The sequence below is a fragment of the Sebastes fasciatus genome, chromosome 23 (genome assembly GCF_043250625.1).
Source record: "Sebastes fasciatus isolate fSebFas1 chromosome 23, fSebFas1.pri, whole genome shotgun sequence".
Lineage (NCBI taxonomy): Eukaryota > Metazoa > Chordata > Actinopteri > Perciformes > Sebastidae > Sebastes > Sebastes fasciatus.
Genome location: NC_133817.1, coordinates 4,288,724 through 4,312,875, shown reverse-complemented (window position 1 = coordinate 4,312,875; position 24,152 = coordinate 4,288,724). Strand labels below are relative to the sequence as shown.

At 42.7% G+C, this 24,152-nt stretch overlaps 2 protein-coding genes across 2 annotated transcripts in view; both read left to right on the top strand.

Annotated features, from left to right (window-relative positions):
• lrig3 (leucine-rich repeats and immunoglobulin-like domains 3) overlaps positions 1–2,648 on the top strand; it is a 28,238-nt gene extending 25,590 nt beyond the window's left edge. The window contains exons 14-19 of the mRNA XM_074625251.1: positions 71–352; positions 473–949; positions 1,038–1,196; positions 1,437–1,577; positions 1,666–1,923; positions 2,001–2,648. Of these exons, the coding sequence (XP_074481352.1) occupies positions 71–352; positions 473–949; positions 1,038–1,196; positions 1,437–1,577; positions 1,666–1,923; positions 2,001–2,245 (1,562 nt within the window). The 3' untranslated portion in view covers positions 2,246–2,648. The remainder of the gene's footprint in view (positions 1–70; positions 353–472; positions 950–1,037; positions 1,197–1,436; positions 1,578–1,665; positions 1,924–2,000) is intronic.
• Positions 2,649–3,592: 944 nt separating this feature from the next.
• Positions 3,593–24,152, top strand: part of rpap3 (RNA polymerase II associated protein 3) — a 40,860-nt gene continuing 20,300 nt past the window's right edge. The window contains exon 1 of the mRNA XM_074625419.1: positions 3,593–3,683. The gene's annotated coding sequence lies outside the window, so the exon portion shown is untranslated. The remainder of the gene's footprint in view (positions 3,684–24,152) is intronic.

Sequence of the window (24,152 nt, the reverse complement as noted above, 5' to 3'; positions counted from 1 at the left end):
ATAAGGTCCAAAAAATGTCCGTCCAAGTCTTAAATGATTCTAATTAAAGGTCTTTTTGTCTCATCTCCAGTGCTCCCGTCCTTCACCAAGATGCCGATGGACCTGAGTATCCGTGCCGGAGCGACAGCCAGGCTGGAATGTGCCGCCGTCGGTCACCCTTCCCCTCAGATCGCCTGGCAGAAAGACGGAGGCACCGACTTCCCTGCCGCCCGCGAACGCCGCATGCACGTCATGCCGGAGGACGACGTGTTTTTCATAGTGGACGTCAAGACCGAGGACATCGGCGTCTATAGCTGCACGGCCCAGAACACGGCTGGAGCTATCTCTGCAAACGCTACGCTAACTGTGCTAGGTGAGAAACAGGAATCCACGTTTAGAGCTTTGATTGTAGGATGAAAGGCGTGTATGAAGGATAGATATTGTTGGTTCCTTGTCACACTAACCTATTCTGCTTCCGTGGTCCTTCTTCCAGAAACACCTTCCTTCTTGCGTCCCCTCATGGATCGCACCGTGGCCAAGGGCGAAACCGCCGTCCTCCAGTGCATAGCCGGCGGCAGCCCTCCCCCGAGGCTGAACTGGACCAAAGACGACAGCCCGCTGGTAGTGACCGAGCGCCACTTCTTCGCAGCCGCCAACCAGCTCCTCATCATCGTCGACGCCGCTGAGGCCGACACTGGGAAGTACACCTGCGAGATGTCCAACGCGCTGGGCACGGAGAGGGGCAACGTCCGGCTGGCGGTCATACCGAACCCCAACTGCGACTCCGGAGTGCAGGGCGGCGTGGCGGTCAGCGGCGTAGTTGGGGCGGGATCGGACGACGACGGGTGGACCACGGTGGGAATCGTCATCATAGCTGTGGTGTGCTGCGTGGTGGGAACCTCGCTGGTCTGGGTCGTCATCATCTACCACACGCGGCGACGCAACGAGGACTGCAGCGTCACCAACACAGGTTGGTTCACGATGGTTGTTGGAGTTTTATTTTGTCAACGAAGTATCGACGAATCTGTTAACAATAAAAATGTCCTTGTGTGCTCCAGATGAGACCAACCTGCCTGCCGACATCCCCAGCTACCTCTCCTCCCAGGGCACGCTCGCCGACCGACAGGACGGCTACATCCCATCAGAGAGCGGCAGCAGCCACCAGTATATGGCCTCATCAATCAGCGGCTTCTACCTGCAGCCTAAAGACATGAACGGTAAAACACACGCCCTTTCTTTTTTGTCCTAAAGGTGAATCTAGGGCTGTCAATCCATTCAAATATTTAACCACGATTAATCGCATGATGGTCCGTAGTTAATCGCGATTAATCGATTGTATCTGTTCATAATGTGCCTTAAAGGGAGATTCATCAAGTATTTAATACTCTGCCGTAGTCGAATCCCTCTGCAGCGTCACTAATGTGTTCTAATGTGATACCGTCCTTTCGCCCGTACAGGTTTTTGTCAGCTGGATACAGGAAGTGAAGCGGACTTGGAGGCAGCCATCGACCCTCTGCTCTGCCATTATCAAGGTCCAGTCAGCTCGCTGCTTCGCCGAGATAACGTGTACTCCAGTGAGCCGTCAGACGTCTTCACAGGTCCGTACAGATCATCTGTGAATCATGTGTTGATCCAAGTATTCCTGAAGTTTTCTGTAACTAACAATTCCCTTTTTTTGACCTTCAGGCTGTTCCATCGACCAAAAGCCCGTCGGCATCGAGTCCTACAGCGGCAGCCTGACCAGCTCTAAAATGAGGGACTACTTCCTGTCTGAGCATTTTGACCTCTGCTCGTCCTCCGTCCTGATGCAGCTCCCCAACGCCAGCCTCCATCATGGCCCTTCCCACCAGCAGCAAAGCGACCGCCGACCATCCGTGGAGGAGGGAGAAGCCAACGACTACGGCAGGCCTCACGAGTGTGTTTCCCCCTCCAGCACCTTCATGGGTAGGTCTTGAGTTGATCAGAACTTTTCCGGGTTTTGTCCGCACGTCGGTCTGACTTCTTCTATCTTTCTCGCTCAGGAACATTTGGGAAAACTCCCTGGAGGCCTCAGAAGGACCTGTACACGGGTTTCACCCCGCCGTTGGCGACGCATAACGGAATAACTCTCCACGAGAATCCTTACGCCGCTCCGGATGCCGATTCAGACTTTGAGGAGAGCGGCCTCGCCAAGGACTCGGCGTCAGAGCAGAGCGACAGCGTTTACGAACAGCCGTTCGACAGCAGCAGGACTGATCCCGTCCCGCAGCGCAGAACGAGCACTTAGCTGAGTGACTCTTGTGTTTTCATGAAGAGGACGACCAAAAATGAAAATTTCTACCTCACTGAATGGACACTTTGCAATAAAAGGACTCCTCAAATGTGCAACGAGTGAATGTAAACGGACTATTTGATGCTCCTAGAGAAAAGTCAAAAAGGAGCATATTAGCAGCTGTTCTTTAAGGACCGAGCTTCAGTTTAATAATATAGATGAATATATACATTTTTTTATATAAAGTTTATTATATTTTGTAAATTGTATATAAACAGATTCCATTATTTTTGCTTACCTTTTTGTGTATGAGTATTTTGCAGCCCTGCCTATTCAGTTATTCCAGCTTTGAATGAAGCTTTGTTTTGCACATGTGTAAACAATAAAAAAAACACCGTAATGTGTGCTGCTACATTCACTTCAGTGCTACGAGTCTTCAATGACGTCACTGTCTTGATCGCGCAGGAGATTTAGAGGACGTGGTGCTGCTGCTGGTGGTGGTGGTGGGTGTTGAACGCCGGCCTTCCAGAGCCGAACCACAGACCGCCAAGGACGCCTCAGGTCTGTCATCAGTCAGCCCCCCCACCAAGAGAGAGAGACGGAGAGGATGTTTAACTGTTTGGTATCACAATCTGGTTCCATGTAGGGCTGGGCAAGAATTACAAATCCATCAGAGGGATCATGTGGTACAACTTTACTGTTGTCCAAACTAATGATTCGGAGCAAGCTGAAGGCTTTGATCTCAGGTTATTTTGCATATTTTTGCCATATTGTGATTTAAAGTGGACCTATTATGCCCTTCCTTTAGTTTGTTATATAGTTTTCTGTGCATGTAAAAGGTCTGCAAAGTTCCAAAGTCCACGTCAAAGGGAGTCACTCTCCCCCACAGAAACACTGTTCCTTGAAGTCCCTCCTTTTCTTCCGTAACGTGGTGATGTCACCAAGTAACACATTTGCATAATACCTGCCCAGCGGCTAGTTTAGCACGCCCTCAAACAAATGCTAGTTAGAGCGGAGCTGGAGAGGAGTCCGAAGCGTTTGGTTCGGTTGACCAACTATTAGCCTTCACCCACAGGTGAGCCACTGTTATTACTGCTATGATTCATAACGTTGCAGTAGTTAAAGGTGCGAGATTTGGAGCATTTCTATTGCCTCCACATTGCTCTCAACATGGCGACAGCTGAGCCGACTGCTTGTAGCTAACGTTGCTAACATCGCTAACAGTGAAAACAACAGCAATAGTGCTAAGAGGGAAGGGTGGGTGCTCCGCTAATAGAGTATAGAAGCAAGGAGACAAAACCACAGGCTCACCTGTGCCTAGTTGACTCTGAACTATAAGCACAGGTGAGCCCAATCAGCACGCAACCAGTGCTGATTGGGAGGAGAATATTTCTCTGTTTGCCGTGCTACCAGACATACATGATCCTCCCTGTCTTCAAATGCGTCTTCTAAAGTGAGTTGTTCCTTTTCATGCCTTTGTGTTCACTTTGACTCAATTCCCATGTACTCAAATACTGTTTGTGTTCAAGTATTATTTGGCTTTGCTCTGATAATATTAAGACAATGAGTAAATGCATGTGCAATGCAGTTTAAGTCATGCATCTCCCTTTTGCGCGACTTTTTTAGGCGGATGTTTTACTGGCGTCTTTCAGTCCAAAATGGCAGAAGCGTAGTTCTGCTGCTGAGCGCTGATGTTGCAATTTAAACGAACAATGGACTTTCACTTCTTGGCAATATAAACGTTCTTTGGCTACGCTGCTGCGACGACGCCATAGGTCGGGGCGGCATTGTCAGCTGTAACCGTCATATGAAAGAGCAGTGCAGAGCGGCGGCCGTGAGCAGGGCACGCTCACATGCACTAAAAGCAAAGCAAGGAGAAGCTTGGATTACAACTAGGGAAGCATCGATACCACTTTTTTTCAGACCGAGTACAAGTACAAGTACTTACATTTGGGTACTCGCCGATACTGAGTACCGATACGAGTACTTCTCTGTGCCAAAAGATCCTGGTTAACAGCCAGCTGGAGGGTCTGATCGACACAACGTTTGAGTACATGAGCACAGTATTGGACCGGATACCCGATACTGGAATCGGTATCGGTGTATCCCTCATTACAACACACACAGAGGGACAGCGACTTCATTCTCTGCTCAGGTAGACATTACTCCTCTATATCTTTACATGGCAAATAGTTGTTTGCTGCTATAATAATGCTCTGGCTATCATATAGAGAATCTTTAACTACAACTAGGACTACCCCTTCTGCTGCTTCTGCAATCAGACGTAATAGTAGAAGTAGCTGAGAGATTAATAGTAGAAGAAGCCGTGGTATTGAAAGTATTGCAGTAGAAGTAGTACTAATACTACTTCTATTATTCCTGCAGCCAGCTATGATCAACCACCTTTGTCAATTTTACTGCTGCAACCACGATCATTAATAATGACTCTATTAATTATGATGCTCATAATTACAAACAACTTAAAATAATGAAGTGTAATTCATTTTAAACCCACAAATTGCTGTTAGAACAGTAACGGCACAATGTAGCTCAAACTAAACTCTCTCTGTTTGCTGGATGACTCACCCCCCCACCTCCCCACCCCAGCCCTTCTCGCCTGGCGGTTTGTTGTTTCAGGCCTCTCCTCTCCAACACGAGGGGAAAAAGGTGTGCTTGTGCACCGGGGGTCTAGCTGTTGAAACTTGCACTTGGAAAAGCGTCTTGCGGGCTCCCAGCCTGCCACAGTGGAGTTGTGTTTACGAAATGGCAGATTCACGATGGTGGTGCCAGCAGTTTAGAAGAAGGTTTAGTCAGATCCTCCTGTTCAAGGGCAGTTGTTACAGTCTGGCAGCGTGAGAAGCAGCGGAGTGAAAAGTAGTACATTTTGTTTTAAACACATGAACCCTAAAAGGTCTGTTTGGATTCCTCTCACTCAGTTTGGGAAATGCTGATGATGAGATTTGCTTTCTTAGGAACGTGTTATTTCTTTCCCATCCCTCTGGCTGACTAATGTTTAAGTACACCTGGCTGTTGGCTACTACGCCGCGCTGGGTCCTATGCCTTTACCCCACTGTAAAGGAATGAGGAGGTTTGTTGGAAGTCTTGCCAGTTCTTTGAGGAGGCTGCGATTAAGACAAGATGGTGGAGCCACACACATCCAAACACCTGGGAAACAGCTGCCGACGCCGCAGCCGTTGTTGCTGCTGCTGCTGCTGCTGCTGCTGCTGCTGCTGAGGCAACATTCAAGGACCAGTCCACTTCTGCTTAATAACCTTATCTCAGCGCGAAGTCGTGTCTGGTTAGAGCAGAAATCACGTCTAACAAACCTGATCCCTCCAGGATGGATTAGTGAGGCCTGGGAGTGATTAATGATAAACTCAGTGGGCTCTGATTGCACTTCTTGTTCTCAGCACAATGTGGTGATATTTAGAGGACTGGCACGTTGTATATTGTTTGAAAAGTACATTTTCAAACTTTTGTGTGGGCAAAAATGATGTATGATGAGCTGGTGATGCATGTAAGATGTGTATGACCAAAACAGAAAGGGCTGTTAGTAGTTGTGGGCTTCACAATAGCTCCGCTGGAGCAGTGGGAGGGAGTTTAAAGGAACAGTGTGTAACATTTAGGGGGATCTATTGGCAGAAATGGATTATAATATATATATATGTAAGTTTTCTTTAGTGTATAATCACCTTAAAAATACAAATCTTTGTGTTGAAGCATGACCAAAAGGTGTTTTTGGTCAGTATGTACGCCGGATAGTCACTGTCTGTCTGCTGTTTGTTGCTGAGCAGGTAGCATACAGTGGGTTTTTGAGTGTTTTTGCTAAAAACAGCTGCGTGCCGTGGCTGAAATTAATTACACTGATGAGAACTGTGAGAGTCAACCGAAAACAGTACAAGTTTGCGTGCCTTAAAACCAAAACAATGAGCTGAAAGATGCTAAAATGTTCCGTAGAACTGAGATGAACTGCAGAGTCTGTTGATCATTCTCTGTTGAACCACTTTTTAAATTACACATTTTTAATACAAAAACATTTATAAAGCAGCCCTATAAGCATTAGTCAGAAGTGCCTTCAACTTGCATTCTTTCTAACAGCCAGCAGGGGGCGACTCCTCTGGTTGCAAAAAGAAGTCTGATTGTATAGAGGTCAATGAGAAAATGAGCCTACTTCTCACTTTGATTTATTACCTCAGTAAACATTGTAAACATGAGTTTATGTCTCAATCTCTAGTTTCAAGTCTTCTTCAATACAGCATGATGTTCATTTAGTAAATTATGGTCCCATTTAGAGTCAGATAGACCATAAAGCAGGGGATGCTTAAGGGCGTGGCTACCTTGTGATTGACAGGTCGTTACCACAGCGTTGTCCGGTCTGGGAGGTGTCCTTGTTTTCGTCTTAGAACTTTGATCAAAGCGTGTGTTTCTGTTCATGAAAGTAACATTTTGGTCACCTAAAAATGTCATATTCAGCGTTCGGTTGTACGTAACTCCGCCCTCTGATATCACTTCTGGTTGCAAAAAAACAAGATGCTGAACTTGAGGCTTCAAAACGGCAGTTCACAAACCAATGGGTGACATCACGGCGACTACGTCCACTTCTTATGTACAGTCTATGGTCAGAAAGACAAAAGGCTTCTTTCAGCGGAAAAATGTATTGTTAGAAGAGGCAGTGAGATCCATTTCTACACCCACAGAGAGTATGAATATTATGGACTAGAATGCCTCTGCAAAAATGGTAAATTTTTTATAGCGTAGGCTGCAATTCTCACTCTATCAACTAAAAATCCACTACTAAACACTCTTTCTACATGCTGAATACAACAAGCTCACACATGCTTCACAGGAGTTGCCATAATGAAGGAAATCTGTGGAAGGCAGGTTGAGGGAAAACAGATAAAGAGCTTTATTCTATTACAAAATGACTCCTGGATTGTGTTGAAAAACTGATTGTTAAACCATGTAAGAGGATCTGAGGGGGGACTTTTCCTTGAACTGCTTTGCTCAAGGTCACTTAATTGCAACTGTGGGAAGAAAACTTCTTCCCCTCTTTAGCAGTTTAGCAGCTGGTGTGGTGGATTCAAAACGCTCCTCTCAACAATATGTGATTCCCTTTTTTTTTTTTGTAGGCAGGGTTTTACACTTCACTAAACTATGCGTGTTACAATTAAGCGGGTGGATGTAATTCCCCTCCGAATGGTTTATTTACTCCTTGAAGGAAAGTCTCTGAAATTGCTGCAACCAAAAAAACAATTTGTGGCCTAACAAGCGACTAGAAGGTTTTTAAAAAGTCAGGAGTCTCCTGCCGAGTCTGCAGCCAGCAACGGCAACCTTCACATTTCCAGCCGAGGGGGAAAAAGAAAAAACAGCGGCCAGATTGCAGAATAATTTCCCCCACTTTGATTCGGCGTCCAGAGAAATGAGACAGGAAGTTGACGATTCCTCCAGACCACCAATGACTGGCAGACGGCTGATGGAGTCTGCTGACCCCCCCTGCTCTCAGATCAGCGTCTAATCTCTATTTTCTGACCCGGGGAAGTGTTCACGTTAGTAGTCAGACGCTGATCCGGGGTCAGCTCCTCGGGGCCATCTCTCCGCTCTCCTACACCCCCAGAGAAAGAGCCAAGAAAATGAATTTAGCACGCCGTGGTCTTATCTCATTGCCAGACACTCTGAATTTTGTAGCTAATTTGCCCTTCATTATTGCCAGATGTGGTGACATGCAGACAGATGTTTATTATATTAAATAGCTGAAGGCGGCTCGCAGGAATTATTATTCCTCTGTTATGAAGCAGGAAATCTGCTGGGGGATGGGTGTCTGACTTTTACAACCACTGAGCTCACTTCTACTATTTAGATGTGCTTTGTCAGTGCTAAAATACACATTTAAAAACAAAGTGACCCCGCAGTTTTCGGTATCGCTTTGGGCCCCGACTTCCCCCAAACTGTTGACAGACAAATCCAACAAGATTTGTGTTGTGTTGCTTTTCGCAGATGGTTTTTCGCCTCTCCCTTGGCTGATCCTTTTGGGTTTTCCTCTTATGTGACGAAACATTTCGATTCATTCGCAGATTATCTTCAAGCTCGGTGAGAATCTTTTTGACCGTGTCAAATCGCAAAAAAAACGGCATTCGCTTTGTTGCAAACACCAGCCCGAGCCAACTTGGAAACACTTGAGCTGCAAAAAAATCCCACGGTCATATAATATGTTCACACGGGTTTGCCATCAGTGTGAATCCCAGCACGGACTCCATAAAAACCCCATCAGACCTCATCTCTTTTCAATCTCCAATCCAGCCAGGGCTCTTTTGTATGATTAAAAGCACATACAAACGGCTTTGCATCTTGCAGATGTTGCCATAAATCACCGGTTGGCCCTGCCTCTGCAACTGGCTGCCTGACAAATGTTCCACAATAACCGGGGCCCCCCACCCCACCCTTCTAGTAAAAGACAGGAAAAAAAGAAAAGGGGTAGAAGAAGCCTGGAATTTCTACGCGGCTGCTTGTAACTCTTTCAGGACTATTGTAAAGTCTCAGCCGTGTCAGCACAGGTGGAAACCTGAGGGGTCGTAAAAACCAGAAAGAAAGAAGCCCGCTCACTCCAGGCTTTCTCTTTCCCAACAATGTCTTAAACTCCCCGCTGTCTCGGCCAGCCCTCCACTGTGACTAATTCCACACAAATCCAAAGAGCTAAATCAGTCAGGCTGCTTGAGTGTCTGTGGTCGGCAGTAACCGACACCCCCAACGCCTGTAAAAGACACGACCGTAATGGCCGAGACTGTGAATCACAGTCTCTGAGGCATCGGAGAGAAAGATGCTGTCTGTATAGGCACTTTGAAAAGCTCAAATCTTCACCCTTGTACTTTAAAAGGTTTAACACTGATACAGAGAGGAGCGAAAGCCAATTAGGGACAGTTGAATTGGACAGTCCAAGTCCAATTTTCCCTTTTTTCTGCAGGTTACATATCAGCCTCTGTTGGGATTGGTTTGAGGGATGGATGACAAAGTTTGAAATGATGAAATCCCAAAGCTACAAAAAATGTCTTGCAGCTGGGCCTTGTCAAAGAAAGGCCAACATATATTGAAATTAAAGTCCAGCCCTTTAAAGGAGTTTGACATTTGGTGAAACAAGCTACAGTATATTCGCTTTCTCTCTTATTCGAAAGAAGATCAATTAAACCATTCCCGTATCTGTCGTTAGGTATGAAGCTAAAGCCAGGACAGGACTTGCTATCAGTAATCAGGGGAGGAAACAGCAAGCATGACTCTGTCCAATTAAAAGGAAACCGCCTACCAGCACTTCTAAAGCTTCAAATCAAACAAGCGATTTATAACATGTTAATTAGTGGTTTATTTAAAGATGACTATCTCCTTTAGTTGGGCATATATCAAGGCTAGTTATCAAATACAACCCAAAGTTCTACCAAAGTTCAGTATCTCTTTAACTGTGATTAGAGGTTACTGGTGACCCAGAACTTTATCCAGCGATATCTCTGTCAATTTTACTGCTAATGAAAAGATAAATGCACCGATGAAACGCTGAAGATCTTGTCGTTCTAACGGTGTATTGGTTGTCATTCTATCATGAAGGCAAGGGGGTGAAGTTTGACCCTGAAGTGACAGTGCTCCTATTATTTGATTTTCGCGTTTTTCTCAGGTTAAAAGCTTTTAAAAAGCACCCTTAAAAAATAAAGAGGTATTATTATTCAAGTGTGCTATTAGTATACTTCTTTTAAACTTAAAATAAGAGCGTATACTTACAGTTTACTTTTTATGTACTTAAAGAGATATACTTAACTACTGTATACTTAAGTATACATAAGTATACTTGGCTCATACTGACAAGTATAAAGAAAAGTCTAAGTATACTTGGCTCATACTGACAAGTATACAGAAAAGTCTAAGTATACTTGGCTCATACTGACAAGTATACAGAAAAGTCTAAGTATACTTGGCTCATACTGACAAGTATACAGAAAAGTTAGTATACTTGGCTTATACTGACAAGTATACAGAAAATTCTAAGTAAACTTGGCTCATACTGACAAGTATACAGAAAAGTCTACTTGGCTTATAGGCCTACTTGTACTTAATCCTTTACTAGAAACATACTTAACAAAAGTATAATGAAGTATTCTTGCCTTTTTAGGCCTACAGAAATGTATACTTGGCTTGTAGTTGTGCTTACTTTTTGATAGATTAGCCTATTAAATTGTGTTTCCAGGTAGCTTTTGGGTATTTTGTAGTGTGTATCCTGAAGGGTAGGAGTTAAGGTGTGAGGGCTTGTAGTGATGACAGTAGAGATTTATGAGCACAGACACTGACAACCAACCACCAGAGGCTTGAAGCTGTTTCCCTGCACCTGGGACACATAGTCATTCTTTGTTTTACGTTTACAGCTTTACTTATCATCATCATCACTCATAATACTTATTTTCAGGAATGCATACTAACTCAGAATTGGTAGAAGCACATTTGTTACATCAAGCAAAGCTGCTTAAATGGTTCCAGCGTCAAACACCTCAGAAGTAATCCCAGACAAATTGGTGGAGAATAAGGAGATAATTGTTGTCTGTCTTTAGTCAAACACTCGGCTTGGAGGAGTCCAGGCTGGTGCGTTGACCCCCGAGGATTTTACGAGCCATCAAGATATTTATATGTTATATTATATGTGTGTGTATATATAGCGATCACACTTCATAGTTTATTTTAGACCAGATATTTTGTCACAAGCTGCAAAAACAAATAAGTCCCAACTGTGTGTTGCTTGTTCTTATTCAGTGTAACATCTGGAGCTGTCTATCATCATCATCACAGAATGAAAACACACTTTGCTCTGCCTGTCTGACCCGCAAGAAGTTGGCAAAAATGATGAACACCCAAGTTCAGTTTTTAAGCTCCAGGTGGCTTCCGCTCGTCCTGTCAACACTATATCTGACGCTCCAGCCTCTCGTTGCATTCCTTCGCTGGATACGCGAACAGAGCTGTGACACGGTGGCTGGCTGGTGTTGCTGGCAGCCTGCAATTATCTTTTCAATTTGTTTGAGCCCTTTTTGACAGTGTGTCTGGAAAAGCCCTGTGAGAGTGGATGCAAATAAAGACATGCACGGATAGCAGCAAGACAGGTGAAAACAAAATGACATGAAAACAGACAAGGTAGACAGAGACGTAGATTATATTAAGAACTTGAAGAGGCTAAAGTAAACCACAAATGAAGATCCACAAATGTGAATAAGACTCAAATCTACATCTTCCAATTTGCATGTGGGCTCTTGGTCTTTACCGATTGGTTATCATGGTCTCTCTCTTTCTCTTACTGGCTACAGGAAACTTCCATGTGATTGATGGGTTTACCAGAAAGCAACTTTTCGCTCCCACACAGAGATATCTACCTATAAAATCTGCTAGCACAAGCTAACATTAGCCACTATTAGCTGCCTGCCGATCATACCAGACCATATAAAGCAGTAGCAGCAAAACCTCTATATACAGTATACTGACCAAAGTAAGGGTGTGTTTTTGTTTTGAACTCAACTTTTAATTTTAAAGAGGACCTATTATGTTTTTATCGCTTTCCTTTAGGGTGTTATATAGTTTTTTTTGTGCATGTAAAAGGTCTGCAAAGTTACAAAGCCAAAAATCCACACCAAAGGGAGTTACTCTCCTCCACAGAAACACTGCTCCTGAAACGCCTTGATTGAAGTCCCGCCTTTTCTTCCATAACACAGTGATGTCATCAAGTAACACAGCTCAAACAGAGCGTTTCAGACAGAGGGTGAAAAGAGGTGCTGCAACACAGCCGTATGAGAAAAATAAAGTGTAGTATGCACCTGAAAATGAGCATAATAGATCCTCTTTAAGATGAAGAATGTGTTATTTCCTCCTTCAAAAGTTACATAGACTCACTTTAAGTGTTTTTCCTCTTAGGTTGACCGACAATTCTTGTAATATCAGTAGGCATTATGCACTCCTGGCAGCAGCTGGACTTAAATGATTGCACAAAACTGTATTGATCTTTGTCGGGGGTGAAACTGCAGAGGCAAACAGTGACAGCAAATAGAGAGACTGAGTATAAATGTCACCGACAACATTTGAATATATCAAGTAGATAGATATACAAGAAAAGTATAAAAAATTAATACAGTACATTGTGGTGTACATACAATTTAAAAATGTGCCTTTCACAACTTAAAACCAGTCTAGTAGACTCATCAGTCTCCGTCTGACCTTTGACATCCTGGAGAATCGACACTTCAGACACTCCTGGGTCAAACACACTGACACTGAGTGTGTGCTTGACCCGTGACTATGAACCGAGGACACAAACGCCCACAAACACACACAAACCTGTCTGCTTTACACCTCTGTTCAGGACTTCCCATCCGCAAATTATTTTGTTTTTAAATGTCAAAAACGGGTAGAAATAAAAAAACAATGTTTATATTTTAGACTTCAGTGGACGTCAGGTCGAGTTAGCCCCAGTTTTAGCCTCAGGCGGTCCACAAAGGCCGATAGGTAACGTACAAATGCTGCAGGTTGGGTCTGCTGTTTGGCTCGGTACGGAGGACATCCTGTAAATCAACAGTCCCTTTTAAGTTTTAGGGTTGAAGAAAGTGTCCGTAAACTTAACGAAAAAATGTCCTGGTAATTTTCTGCCAGGACATTATCTGTTTTTCTAAAACGGATTGTTTTCTTAGAGTGTGGGAGGTAAAGAGGACAGGATTGTGATACTCTTTTTAACATTTTTGGAGCCCACCGCCCGCCCCACCAAATGCAGTTTTCAAAAAGGCGTGAGCGATGCTGTCCCCGGGAGTGATGGGAAAAGCCTCGCGTTGACAACGAGCAAACAAACACTAAAGGTTTTTAATTTCAGGCCAAGCCTGCTGTCGACAGCTCGAACAAATGAAAGCAAAGGAAGGAATGAGGGTGAGGGCGAGGGGGGGAAACGGAGAGGAGAAAGACCAACACGACACAGCGCTAATCGAGCCTCTTTCTTTAAAAAGAAGAAATATCTCCCCTCCTTTTGTTGATGCTGAGAGCCCTTTGTACAGGCCTGATCTGATAACAGGGTGTGAGTGTTTTCATAAGTTAACCTCGTCACTCTTTACTGAGACCCAGAGCCGCCAAATGGTGTTTGTGAAACCTGCTGCGCTGCGTTGAGCCTCGCTAAAGGGAAGTAACACTTCCAAACAGTTTCATCTTGGCCAATTGGATTTCCAATAGCTTCTCTGGGAAGGAACGTTTGGAGCGCCACAGTTTATATGTTGGCTGGAATGTCATAGCAATTAACTCATACTTTCTTCATGTGTGCCAGTCATTAATGAGTACAATATGGCGGCCGGTCCCTCCGCATGCGATGAATTCAACTCTTTTTTTTCCTCATGTGGATCCAGGATTTATATTTTGCATCTCTGTAAGTGAAAAGAGGTGCAGTCTGACAAATCAAAACGGCCCCGATCACCGTCACACACGGTGAACCCTGCGAGCGTGTTCTGGCAGGCCGTGTTGTGCAAACAGCGCCGCTTTTTTAGAACAACTGAGCTGTCGAATATTTATTGTTTGGTTAAGGTTTCAGTGAGAAATTACGACATCAGTAGGCGGCATAGGAGCAGCTCGGGCGAGGGGGGATTTCCCACTTTCCCCTCCTCAGACCGGCGCTGTCTGAGCCTGATCCACGCACAGAATGACTGCGTGGAGTGTTGATGGATGGTTTGTCTTTGGCTGATTCTCTTTGAAACTCAATGGCCATAAAAGGAAATGTTTTCGCTTGAAAGCTATACTGATATTTTTGGTTTTGAAGCAGCTGATAGATAATATTTTTTTTTGCATTTCAAGAGTTTTATTGTCAGTTTTATTCTTGTCAGTGGGGTAAAGCCTTTGAAACATAATTTCTCAGCTGGGATCAGCCTCATATTGTAGGAAGTCAATTTTGTGTCTATTCTTATACCCCCGCGACAACGTAGTCGGGTCACACTTTCGTTTCCGGAGCAGAACTCAGAAACTATTTAACTTAAGAACTTCAAATTTGGTGTGATGGTTGACAGTAGGGATGCATCGATACAGATACCAGTATCGGGTATTGGGTCCGATACTGTGCTCATGTACTCGTACTCGTACTCGCAAAACGGCTCCGATACAACGGCACCGATACCACTGTGCCGGTGGTGCGCCCGACCCCGCGGGCCGGGATCCCACCTTGCTTGCACCCTCTGACTCGTGCGTGCATTAGACTCCTTGGTCCGTGTTTCAAGACGGATCGGGTGGGTTACCGACAACGCCGCAGACCCCTGGCGCCTTTTACATGGGACGGGCCCTGCGCTGGCGGCACGACGCAGTCGGGGCGCAATGAGGACAGTCCTCCCCGGTCGACATTCGCACCAGGAGTAGGGGGCTATCCTCCCAGGCGGGGAGAGAGGGCGCAGCGAGCACTTTGTCCACGGTGCAGCGAGGCCCGGGCGGGGAGCGCTGTAAAGCTGCGGGTGTGACCTGCTGCTGGTGTCAGCCAATCAGAGTCTGGTTTAGGATTCACTATGTGTCACTAGGTGGATTTTAGAGGTGGTGCAACTGCATATAAAGTCATTGGAAAGATGCATATAGATCTAAATTATCCACAAAACCGCATAAAAAATCATTTTAAAAAGCAAAACTCAAAAACAGAATGATGTACTCACACACCTTTTCAGTTGTAAACTGTGTGATTTGTTACACTTTTTAAGTTCACTTGATTGAACCTGGTTTAAATAACTGCACTAAATAATAAATTCCAGACAGAGTGAAACTTCATATCAAAGCAGAGCATCGTGACGGATATTTAACGGCCTCATATATCAGTCCAACTCTACTCAAAAAAGTGCTGAGAAATACAAAAATAATCCCTCGCAGGCTTTAATACGTCATGTGCGGGGCCCACCCAGAACTATGACTGCAGCCATTTGTCTTTTTTCATAAGCTATTTTATCATCTCTGCTCTGTTGTGCTGAAAACGTACACACGTCCTCCCACACTGTCCTCGGCGAGCTCCAGATGGAAAACGGAGACATCTTTCCCCACCTCCCACCTCCCCTCCAGCGCCGGGGTGGACGGGCATCTTTTTACGCTCTTTTCATAACAAAGATTTTCAAATGTTTTCCAGACTGGATGGCAGCAGTGTGGCGACTGCATCAGCGTCTTGGATAATGTCCTGGCACCATCAGTTCTCTTTCTGAAACATAAATAAGTTGTGCCTGGCAGGCGAGGGGCTCCGGCAGGCCTCCTCCTCTTCGTCGTCTACGGTGCCCCCCTTCCTTAATCAGGACAGGGGACTTTCACATGAAGTCTTAAATCCCTCTAATATTCCTATGATATTCCTGTCCAGACTTAAAGTGCGTCTCCAGGGTAATATATGTGATTTATGGGGGGCTATAAACTCCAAATCACAGCAGAGCGTCAATGAAAAAGGGTCGTCCGATATGCTTGCAGAGTATTAAAGAGACACTCAAATGAATAATGATTTTAAAGGAAGGCAAAAGGAGACATTTGTATAAAAGTCAAGGTGGGAAAAGGAAAAGAGGGAGAGAGAAAGAGAAGGAGGAGAGAAGGGCCTACGGAGGCTACGTCTACCCTGGCCCTGAATTACTATCATTATTGTAATGACTCTGTAATGTTTTCTTTCCTGGACCAGTAATTGTTACCAAGCCCGCTGTTCAGAGGTGCAGGTGGACAAATTGCTGCCGAGCATTACTTTCCATCATGGTGAGGGGGGAACATAATCATTTCCATCATCTGGGGGCCTCAAACAGGATTTTTTTCTCCCCCACTCTCGATCGATTGGCATTTGTGGCTAATTCACTCACCAAACTATGATAAAAAAAAGTCACATTTTTAAGCACAAAAATAAAAGAAATCTGTTTTTACGCTCCCTTAAACTTCCTCATCTATAGTAAAAGTCACCTATTTGTCTAAAAATCAATGACAGAATCATGAAAGATCTTTTTAATACGGAAAGAATGCCGACTTTTCCTGAAATTCTGCCACTACTTCCCCCCCTTTTTCTCCAGCTCTCCACATGAGCCACAGTTGTGTTGTATCTGCATGTATTGACCCTTTTAAACGTCCACGCTCCATATAACCCATATGAACCCCCGCCCACCACCACCACCTGCGGCAAACTGTCCATGACTCTTAAAACCAGCCAGATGTTGCTTTTAGGTCTGGGATTCCTATATGCGGCTTCACTCGCGGGACTGAAGCAAATTAGTTCGCTGATTTGTGAGAGGATTTTTATTGTTAATCTACGTGCAAAATGATATGTCATTAAACTAACCTAGTTAGTGAAATAATGGAAAGAAAGAAATGCTCATTGTTGTGCTGGATACAGTAAAAGAGCCTATACTTTGGAACAGAAAAAAATAAAACGTCCTTCGTGTTTCTCATTAAGTGTAATTTTATTGCCCTCAACATGAACTCCACTTTGGTTAGACAGTTCCTTCATTTCCCAGAATGCCTTTCAGCTACCCCCCAGAGAACGTGTCTGGACTTGTTGTCAGCATTTTTAGGAGTAGGAGGAGAAAACGATGACAGCCGCACCACTATGCACATCAGTAGAGCAAGATCTTTAAGTAAAAAAAGAACTCCACCTGTGTTTCGCTTGCATTTCATTCTGGGCTATTTTATGCTGCTGTTGTACAAATTGATCTCTGTGCCTGTTCTGCATTGGATTTGACACTGTTGTGATTTCCTTCATCTGTGCAGATTGGTGGGTTTAGAAAGAAGCCTTCCACCTTTCAGTGTTGAGGTACTGACACCAAAACCTGACATTAACCAGCTGATTAGACTGTTGTCAGGCTATTAAATAGGCGTTATCAGTCGCTATAAGCCCCATAGGTGTGGGTCACTAGGGGCCTACTACACCCACTAGTAGGTTTCATCATGTATTCACATGGTAGACCAACGTAAGTAAGTACTTTTTTTGCTGAAACCTAAAGAAGTTGTAGTTTTATTGTCTAAACCTACAAAAGTTGTAGTTATATTGCTTAAATCTAACTGTTTATTTGCCTAAACCTAAAGAAGTTGTAGTTTTATTGCCTAAATCTAACTGTTTATTTGCCTAAACTTAAAGAAGTTGTAGTTTTATTGCCTAAACCTAAAGAAGTTGTAGTTTTGTTGCCTAAACCTAAAGAAGTTGTAGTTTTGTTGTCTAAACATAAAGAAGTTGTAGTTTTGTTGCCTAAACCTAAAGAAGTTGTAGTTTTGTTGCCTAAACCTAAAGAAGTTGTAGTTTTGTTGTCTAAACATAAAGAAGTTGTAGTTTTGTTGTCTAAACATAAAGAAGTTGTAGTTTTGTTGCCTAAACCTAAAGAAGTTGTAGTTTTGTTGTCTAAACATAAAGAAGTTGTAGTTTTGTTGTCTAAATCTAACTGTTTATTTTCCTAAACTTAAAGAAGCCTTTTTGTTTGCATTCAAAATGCGACGTTTCATTCAGTTTTACAACATGTTACGTGTTGCTTTTAAGTTTCACTTTCACTTTTGCAACGTAGTAGGCACCTAATGACCCACATCTATGGTGCTTATAGCGACTGATAACGCCTATTTAATGGCCTGAGAACAGTTGAATCGAGTGCAGCATTTTCTACAATGGCCAAAAACAGCCATAGAAATGTTCAAGTATTGCTGGCTATGTATTTCCTAGCAGCCACATAGGACTACATACAGTGGACACATAATGCAGTCTCATCCGAGGTCTACAGAGAACTTGCTGCATTCCATTTTCAGACATTAATGTGACTCGTTTTTTTTCCCACCAGCGACTCTCTTTTCAGTCCCAGATGGTCCTCCGTTGAGTTCTTCAAAGTCCTCGCAGGCGAACATACATCAAACGGTTGAATTCCACATCTTTTTGAAAGTGTTGTAATTACCAGTGTGAAAGCAGCACATATGTGGCGCACACACTGCATCAATCATACAGCGACACCTGATTTTAATCACCTCGCGCCACGGCTGCAGTGATCGTTTTTGACACCCACAAAAACTGCCTGAAAGAGCAAATTTAATTTATCTGATTTTGGGAGAAAAAAGCACAACAGCCACCAGCTCTCACTGTTTTTATGAAATGACAAAACACCCTTGCATGAGTACGTTGTTATGACTCTCTTCCCTGCAGTGAAAAATGTGCCCTGACATCCTATAAATCACGTCTTTATTCAGCACCACAAATAAAAACACAGAAATTGAATTTTCTCCGTTTTGATGACAAAGAAGAGAAGCTTTAGCGGAGAAGTTCTGCATTCTCAGATGTGACCACAATGAAATGGTTTTCAACCACTGTTAGTCTGTAAATTGTTTCCGCACTACACTTCACAGAAATCCCCTGTAAAAGTCACGTTCTTGGCTATGATGACAGTGTATCTCCTTTTAGCTTTGTTTTGGTCTCCACCAGCTCATGAGGGTAATATCTGGCTCTTCAGCTGCTAAATGCTCCACTAATCTGCTAATCGCTATAACTTCCTGCGGTTTGATGTTGAGCAGGTAGTGTGCAGTGGGTTTTTAGAGCATAGTCACTAGCCGTATTTCCATTCAATTGTCAATTTTAAGCAAACTTTTGAAATGTCGCAATGTGAATTAGGCGCGTTTCCATCAACTGGTGGTGCTATGGGCTACGCATGGCTGTAATCTGCCAGTAAACAGAGTAGAAGAAGAAGTAGAGGTTGTGAACCGGAAACAAGTTGGCTTGGCGAATAATTATACTTTTTTTATAAGTACTCTAAATTAGCACTATACGAATTTCAATTTAGTATACTTTTTCCAAGTACACTTAAATACCACTTTAAGAATTACAGAATTAAAGTATTATACAATTTAATATACTGTTAAATAGTACACTGAAATACAGCTTAAAATAAACTTATATTAAAGTGCACTTTTAGTAAGTATACTTAAATACACTTCTAATAAAGTGAAATTAAAATGCACTTTAAAAAAATAAATAGTAACAGTAAATAATTGTACTTTTCACAAGTACACTAAATTAGCACTATAAGTATTTTCAATTTAGTATACTTTTTCAAAGTACACTTAAGTATACACTTAAGTATTCATGTATTACAGAATTAGAATTTTTTATTTTGTGTTCATTGAAATTGAACTTAAAGATATCTATTTTGAAGTACACTTTTCAAAAGCACATGATAAATATACTTTAAATTAAGCACAAAAAGTAACTTTTGTATACTTAAATTACATTTTAATACCCTGAAGTAAACTACTTTTTGACTTCACTTTGGTTCTTTTCAAAGTACACTTAAGTACTCTAAATTAGCACTACACAAATTTCAATTTAGTATACTTTTTCCAAGTACACTTAAATACAATAAGTACACTGAAATACCAATTTAAGTATTACAAAATTGGTATATTTAATTTTAGTACATTGAAGCTGAACTTAATGACATCTATGTTGAAGTACACTCTTCAAAAGTACATGATAAGTATACTTTAAATTAAGCACAAAAATTAAAGTATACATAATCTTTTCATCCATTGTTAGAATAAAAAATATTGCGTATAGCAGCTTTAATTCTTTTATTGGATCTAACGGCTCAAATTGTGATAATAATAGAGTCATTTTGGGGCGTCTATCCAGTCCAATCTGTTTCTGGGTATGCTGACGATCTATGACTCTCTTATGACATATTTAAAGGGCTTCTCTCTCTTGGTATTCACATGCATTATTTTTTTTGCTGGGACATCACTCACATATATTATTACGCAGCCCCCTGGCTTATTGTCTTTGGCCCTCGCCCACCACAGTGTAAGTCACTGAGCCCTCGCCATGCTGTACGGGACATGTTTCTGGTCAGTGACTCATGCAGCATGTTGAACCATGTGAAACCACAGCTCTGTGCCCCTGTGTGTTAGTCTGCCAGGAGGCCTATAGCAGTACTGTCGGAGCATGCCTTACAAGCCGTTTCCATGCTCTCTCTCTCCTCTTTCAGCGAGCAAACTTGCAAACAGCTGCGTTTTCCATCAGAAGTGGTTTCTGGAGATTTTTTTTTGAGGCGGGTGGGGGGGGGAGAGGGGGAGTGACAGGATCAGGGCTGCAGATAAAAGTGAGATGTGCCTCGCACTCGGCGGTACGGCTCCGTGCACACGTTTATTAGCAACAAAGTCCTGAATCATACAGCAGACTTTTAGATTTACTGCCGGTGGAGACGACGTGAAGAAGGTCGGCGTGGCCCTGCGGGGCAAACCCAATCAGAGTGCTTTTTCTCAACTAATGAACTGTGAGATGAGTCACTTAAACTCACATTAAAAGAAATGCTTTTAAAGTAAGAAATGTTTTCACGTTCCGTCTTAAATGGGTGCAGTTTGTTAACTTAATGGTGGTGGGGGGGCTTTAAAAAGATAAACACATCAGTCATCCTACTGTATACTGCCACACCTCCAATATACTGTGTGTGTATTCACACTATAGCACAGGGATTTGATTTGTGTTTACATTACAATACTGTTGTCAGTTCCTGAGGTTAATTCACAGGTTAATAAATTGGATTAAGGCGTGAAGTTTTACCCAGTGGGGGATCCTCATGTGTGGAACAGGAAGCAGCACCAGAGTGACCTCTAGTGGTTCCAGTTTCTCCAGTGTAAAGCACCAAAGCAGGACATTTCAAACCAGGACAATATATTAAAAATATGTGTTTATGTCTAGTCACTAGTCACAGAATAATACACAACATTTTGCACGTATTTTGGTGGATCTGAAGATTTGAAATAACTCCATCTTTGCAAGCCTTTGAAATCTTTGAAAATGTATTTTTTTTTTTTTAAAGATACATTTCATATTAAAGGGCAGTAACATCACAATCTAGTTTAATAAATGTGATTTAGAAAAAATACTTTCTAGTTAAAGTTTGAAATGATTAAAGTAAACAAATTAATAATATGATATCCAAGCATGCAAATAAAGTACACTTATTATACATATACTAAAACACTATTGAGATTAAGTACATGTATATGAAGTGAACTAAAGTACAACTTAAAACTAACTTAGTATAAAGTACTCTTTATATAAGTATTTCATAAGTACACTAAATTACCACTATAAGTATTTGTAATTTAATATACTTTTAAATAGTACACTGAAATACAACTTAAAATAAATGTATATTAAAGTGTACTTTTTTTAAGTATACTTAAATATACTTCTAATGAAGTGAAATTAAAATACACTAATAGTGTATCATAAGGGACTTGAAAATAAGTGTTCTTTTTATAAGTACACTAAATCACCACTATAAGTATTTGCAATTTAATATACTTTTTAAAAGTACTCTGAAATGCAGCTTAAAATCAACTTATATTAAAGTGCACTATTTTTAAGTATACTTAAATACACTTCTAATGAAGTGAAATTTAAATTAATTTTAAAAAAGCATACTAATAGTGTATTATAAGGGACTTGAAAATAATTGTACTTTTCATAAGTACACTAAATTAGCATTGTAAGTATTTTAAATTTAGTATACTTTTTAGAAGTACACTTAAGTATACACTTACAATAAAGTGCACTTTTTAATAAGTACACGGATATAACACTTTAAGTATTCAAGTATTACAGAATTAGTATATTTTTAGTTCATTGAAATTGAACTTGGTGATATTTGAAGTACTTTTCAAAAGCACATGTTAAATATACTTTAAATTAAACATAAAGTAAGTTTTGTCTACTTAAATTACATTTCTAATACGCTGATGTAAACTACTTTTTGACTTCACTTTGGTTCCTTTCTTTATTCAAGTCACCAAAGTTCACTTGAAGATCAATGTGTGTGTTTCTCCTACTCAGACGATGTGAGAGTGTGTTCAGGTTGTACTCTCTGTGTGTTTTTTCTTTAAGTTTACTCTTTAATTGCCTTCTGCTGGCTCAGGCAGCACAAAAAAGCAGCTGATCAATAGTGTCGGACCGCGGTGTTAAAAGCTTGGATAAGCGACTGATCCTGCCTCTCGCCCGCCGGTGACTAATGAGTGTGATGTGTGGTGAAGATACGGGGTCAGAGCCGTCCTCGCCCTCCTGAATAATGAACCCCATGCTGAGGTAGAGCCCCGGCGCAGGTTAAAAGATAATTAGACAGATTGCTGCGAGGGGTTCAAGGTGTGTTCTCGTTTAAAGTTCTGCTCTGATGATCAATGGCAACTCTAGTTTTGTTAACGTTCTTGCTCTTCTCAGGACGCAAAACACTCGCTCGTTACCGGGGAATCAAACATGGCTCGATTTAAAATCTCTAAACTGTCCGATCAATTAAGTGCTTGTGCATCATGTGACCTTTGTTTACAACCTCAAAGAGCCAAATATACACTAAACTACCAGACTGTTTTTGACCAAATCAAATATAGTATTAAAGCTGCGAGCAGCGATGAACGGTCCCTCGCACCTCCCCGCGCGTCGGGGGTACTGGCGGGACGCCAACCAACGCGGCCAGGCACAATGAAACCGGAACTCTGATGAGTGCAATGACACCTCCCACAAGCCTCTACGAGAAACGGTTCATGAGTTATGAAAGGGGGCGTGGCTAACGTCTTGGGGCGGGGCTATGAGTGTATTTTTGTAAATGACATCAGGGTTGGACCTTTATCATGCCTGAGAAATTTGGGGCAGATCGGACTATGCACAGTTGAATAAACAACAACTTCCTGTTTCTTGGCGAATGGCTCAAAGTGGTCGCCACGCCACGGTCAGGTTGTTCAGTGAAAACTCACCATTTGAATAAATTTTCATCATGAAGGTCTTAAGATGGTCCTGACCAGATTTCAAGTCAATCTGATTAAATCTGTAGGAGGAGTTTGTTAAAGTACACGGCCTATAAAACGCCAAAATCGCACATAAAATTCAAAATGGCTGACTTCCTGTTGAGTTTTGGGTATACCTCCAAGAGGCTTTTTTGTGCGTCTCCACATTTTACATCTGTCTGCCAAATTTCATACATGTAGGTGAAACCATAGCGAGGGGCTCAATTTTTCCAACTTTCTAGAGGGCGCTAGCGAGCCATTTTGCCACACCCAAGCCTGAGATCCTTAAAATATCACATTTTTCACCGCGTCTGATAAGTGTGCCAAGTTTAACAACTTTTTGAGCATGTTAAGGTCCTCAAAAAGGTGATTAATTTTTGTGAAAAATATAAAATTCCTACAGTTTCAATAGGGCCTTCGCTGACCTGACGTTGTCGGTGCTCGGGCTCTAATAGCGATCAAACCCTTGACCTTCCAGTTACAGGACAGTCGAGCTATTTCTACTCTCCAGCCCACTCTGCTGTCCCACTTCTCATCTCCTGTGTCAGAGACGAGGCGAATGTCAGCAAAAAAAAAAGGCATCAATCCTCCCTCACACAGGTCCTCAGCGAAGACGCGGTAATCCCTCCGGTTGTGGGTGTTCAGGTTCAGCTGCTCTGCCGCCGCCGCTGCCACAACTCAACCGTGACAAAGCTGCCAGATTGGAGGACAGTTATCTGGACTCGCGGGGGCGCAGGAGACGGGACGGGACGAGGGGGTCAGACTAAATTGGCTCACCAGAGAGAGTGGAGTCGACCCCTTCAGGCGATATCCCGCTCCTCCTCCCTTCAATGAATTGGATGTCCCACCGGCCTCGGTTAGAAGGCCGGCCACATCTCGCAAATGGGGCCGGATAGGCGGGCGAGGTGATCCTCCCCGGCGTCCTTGGAGTTTTGAATGACAAAGAATTCAAAGGCAGGAGCAGGAGAGAGATTTCAGTCTTGGATGACTTCACAAGGCTGCGAGACCAGAGTCTCCGGACCATTTCTCAGAACCTCTCTTGGACTACTAAGAACAGGTTCATTCTTGTCATGTGGGCTTCATGACTTGACTTGCTGATAAAAAAGAACTTCCAAACTCTTCTTGAATGTAACTTCTGTTGTTGTTTCGACTCTACAAC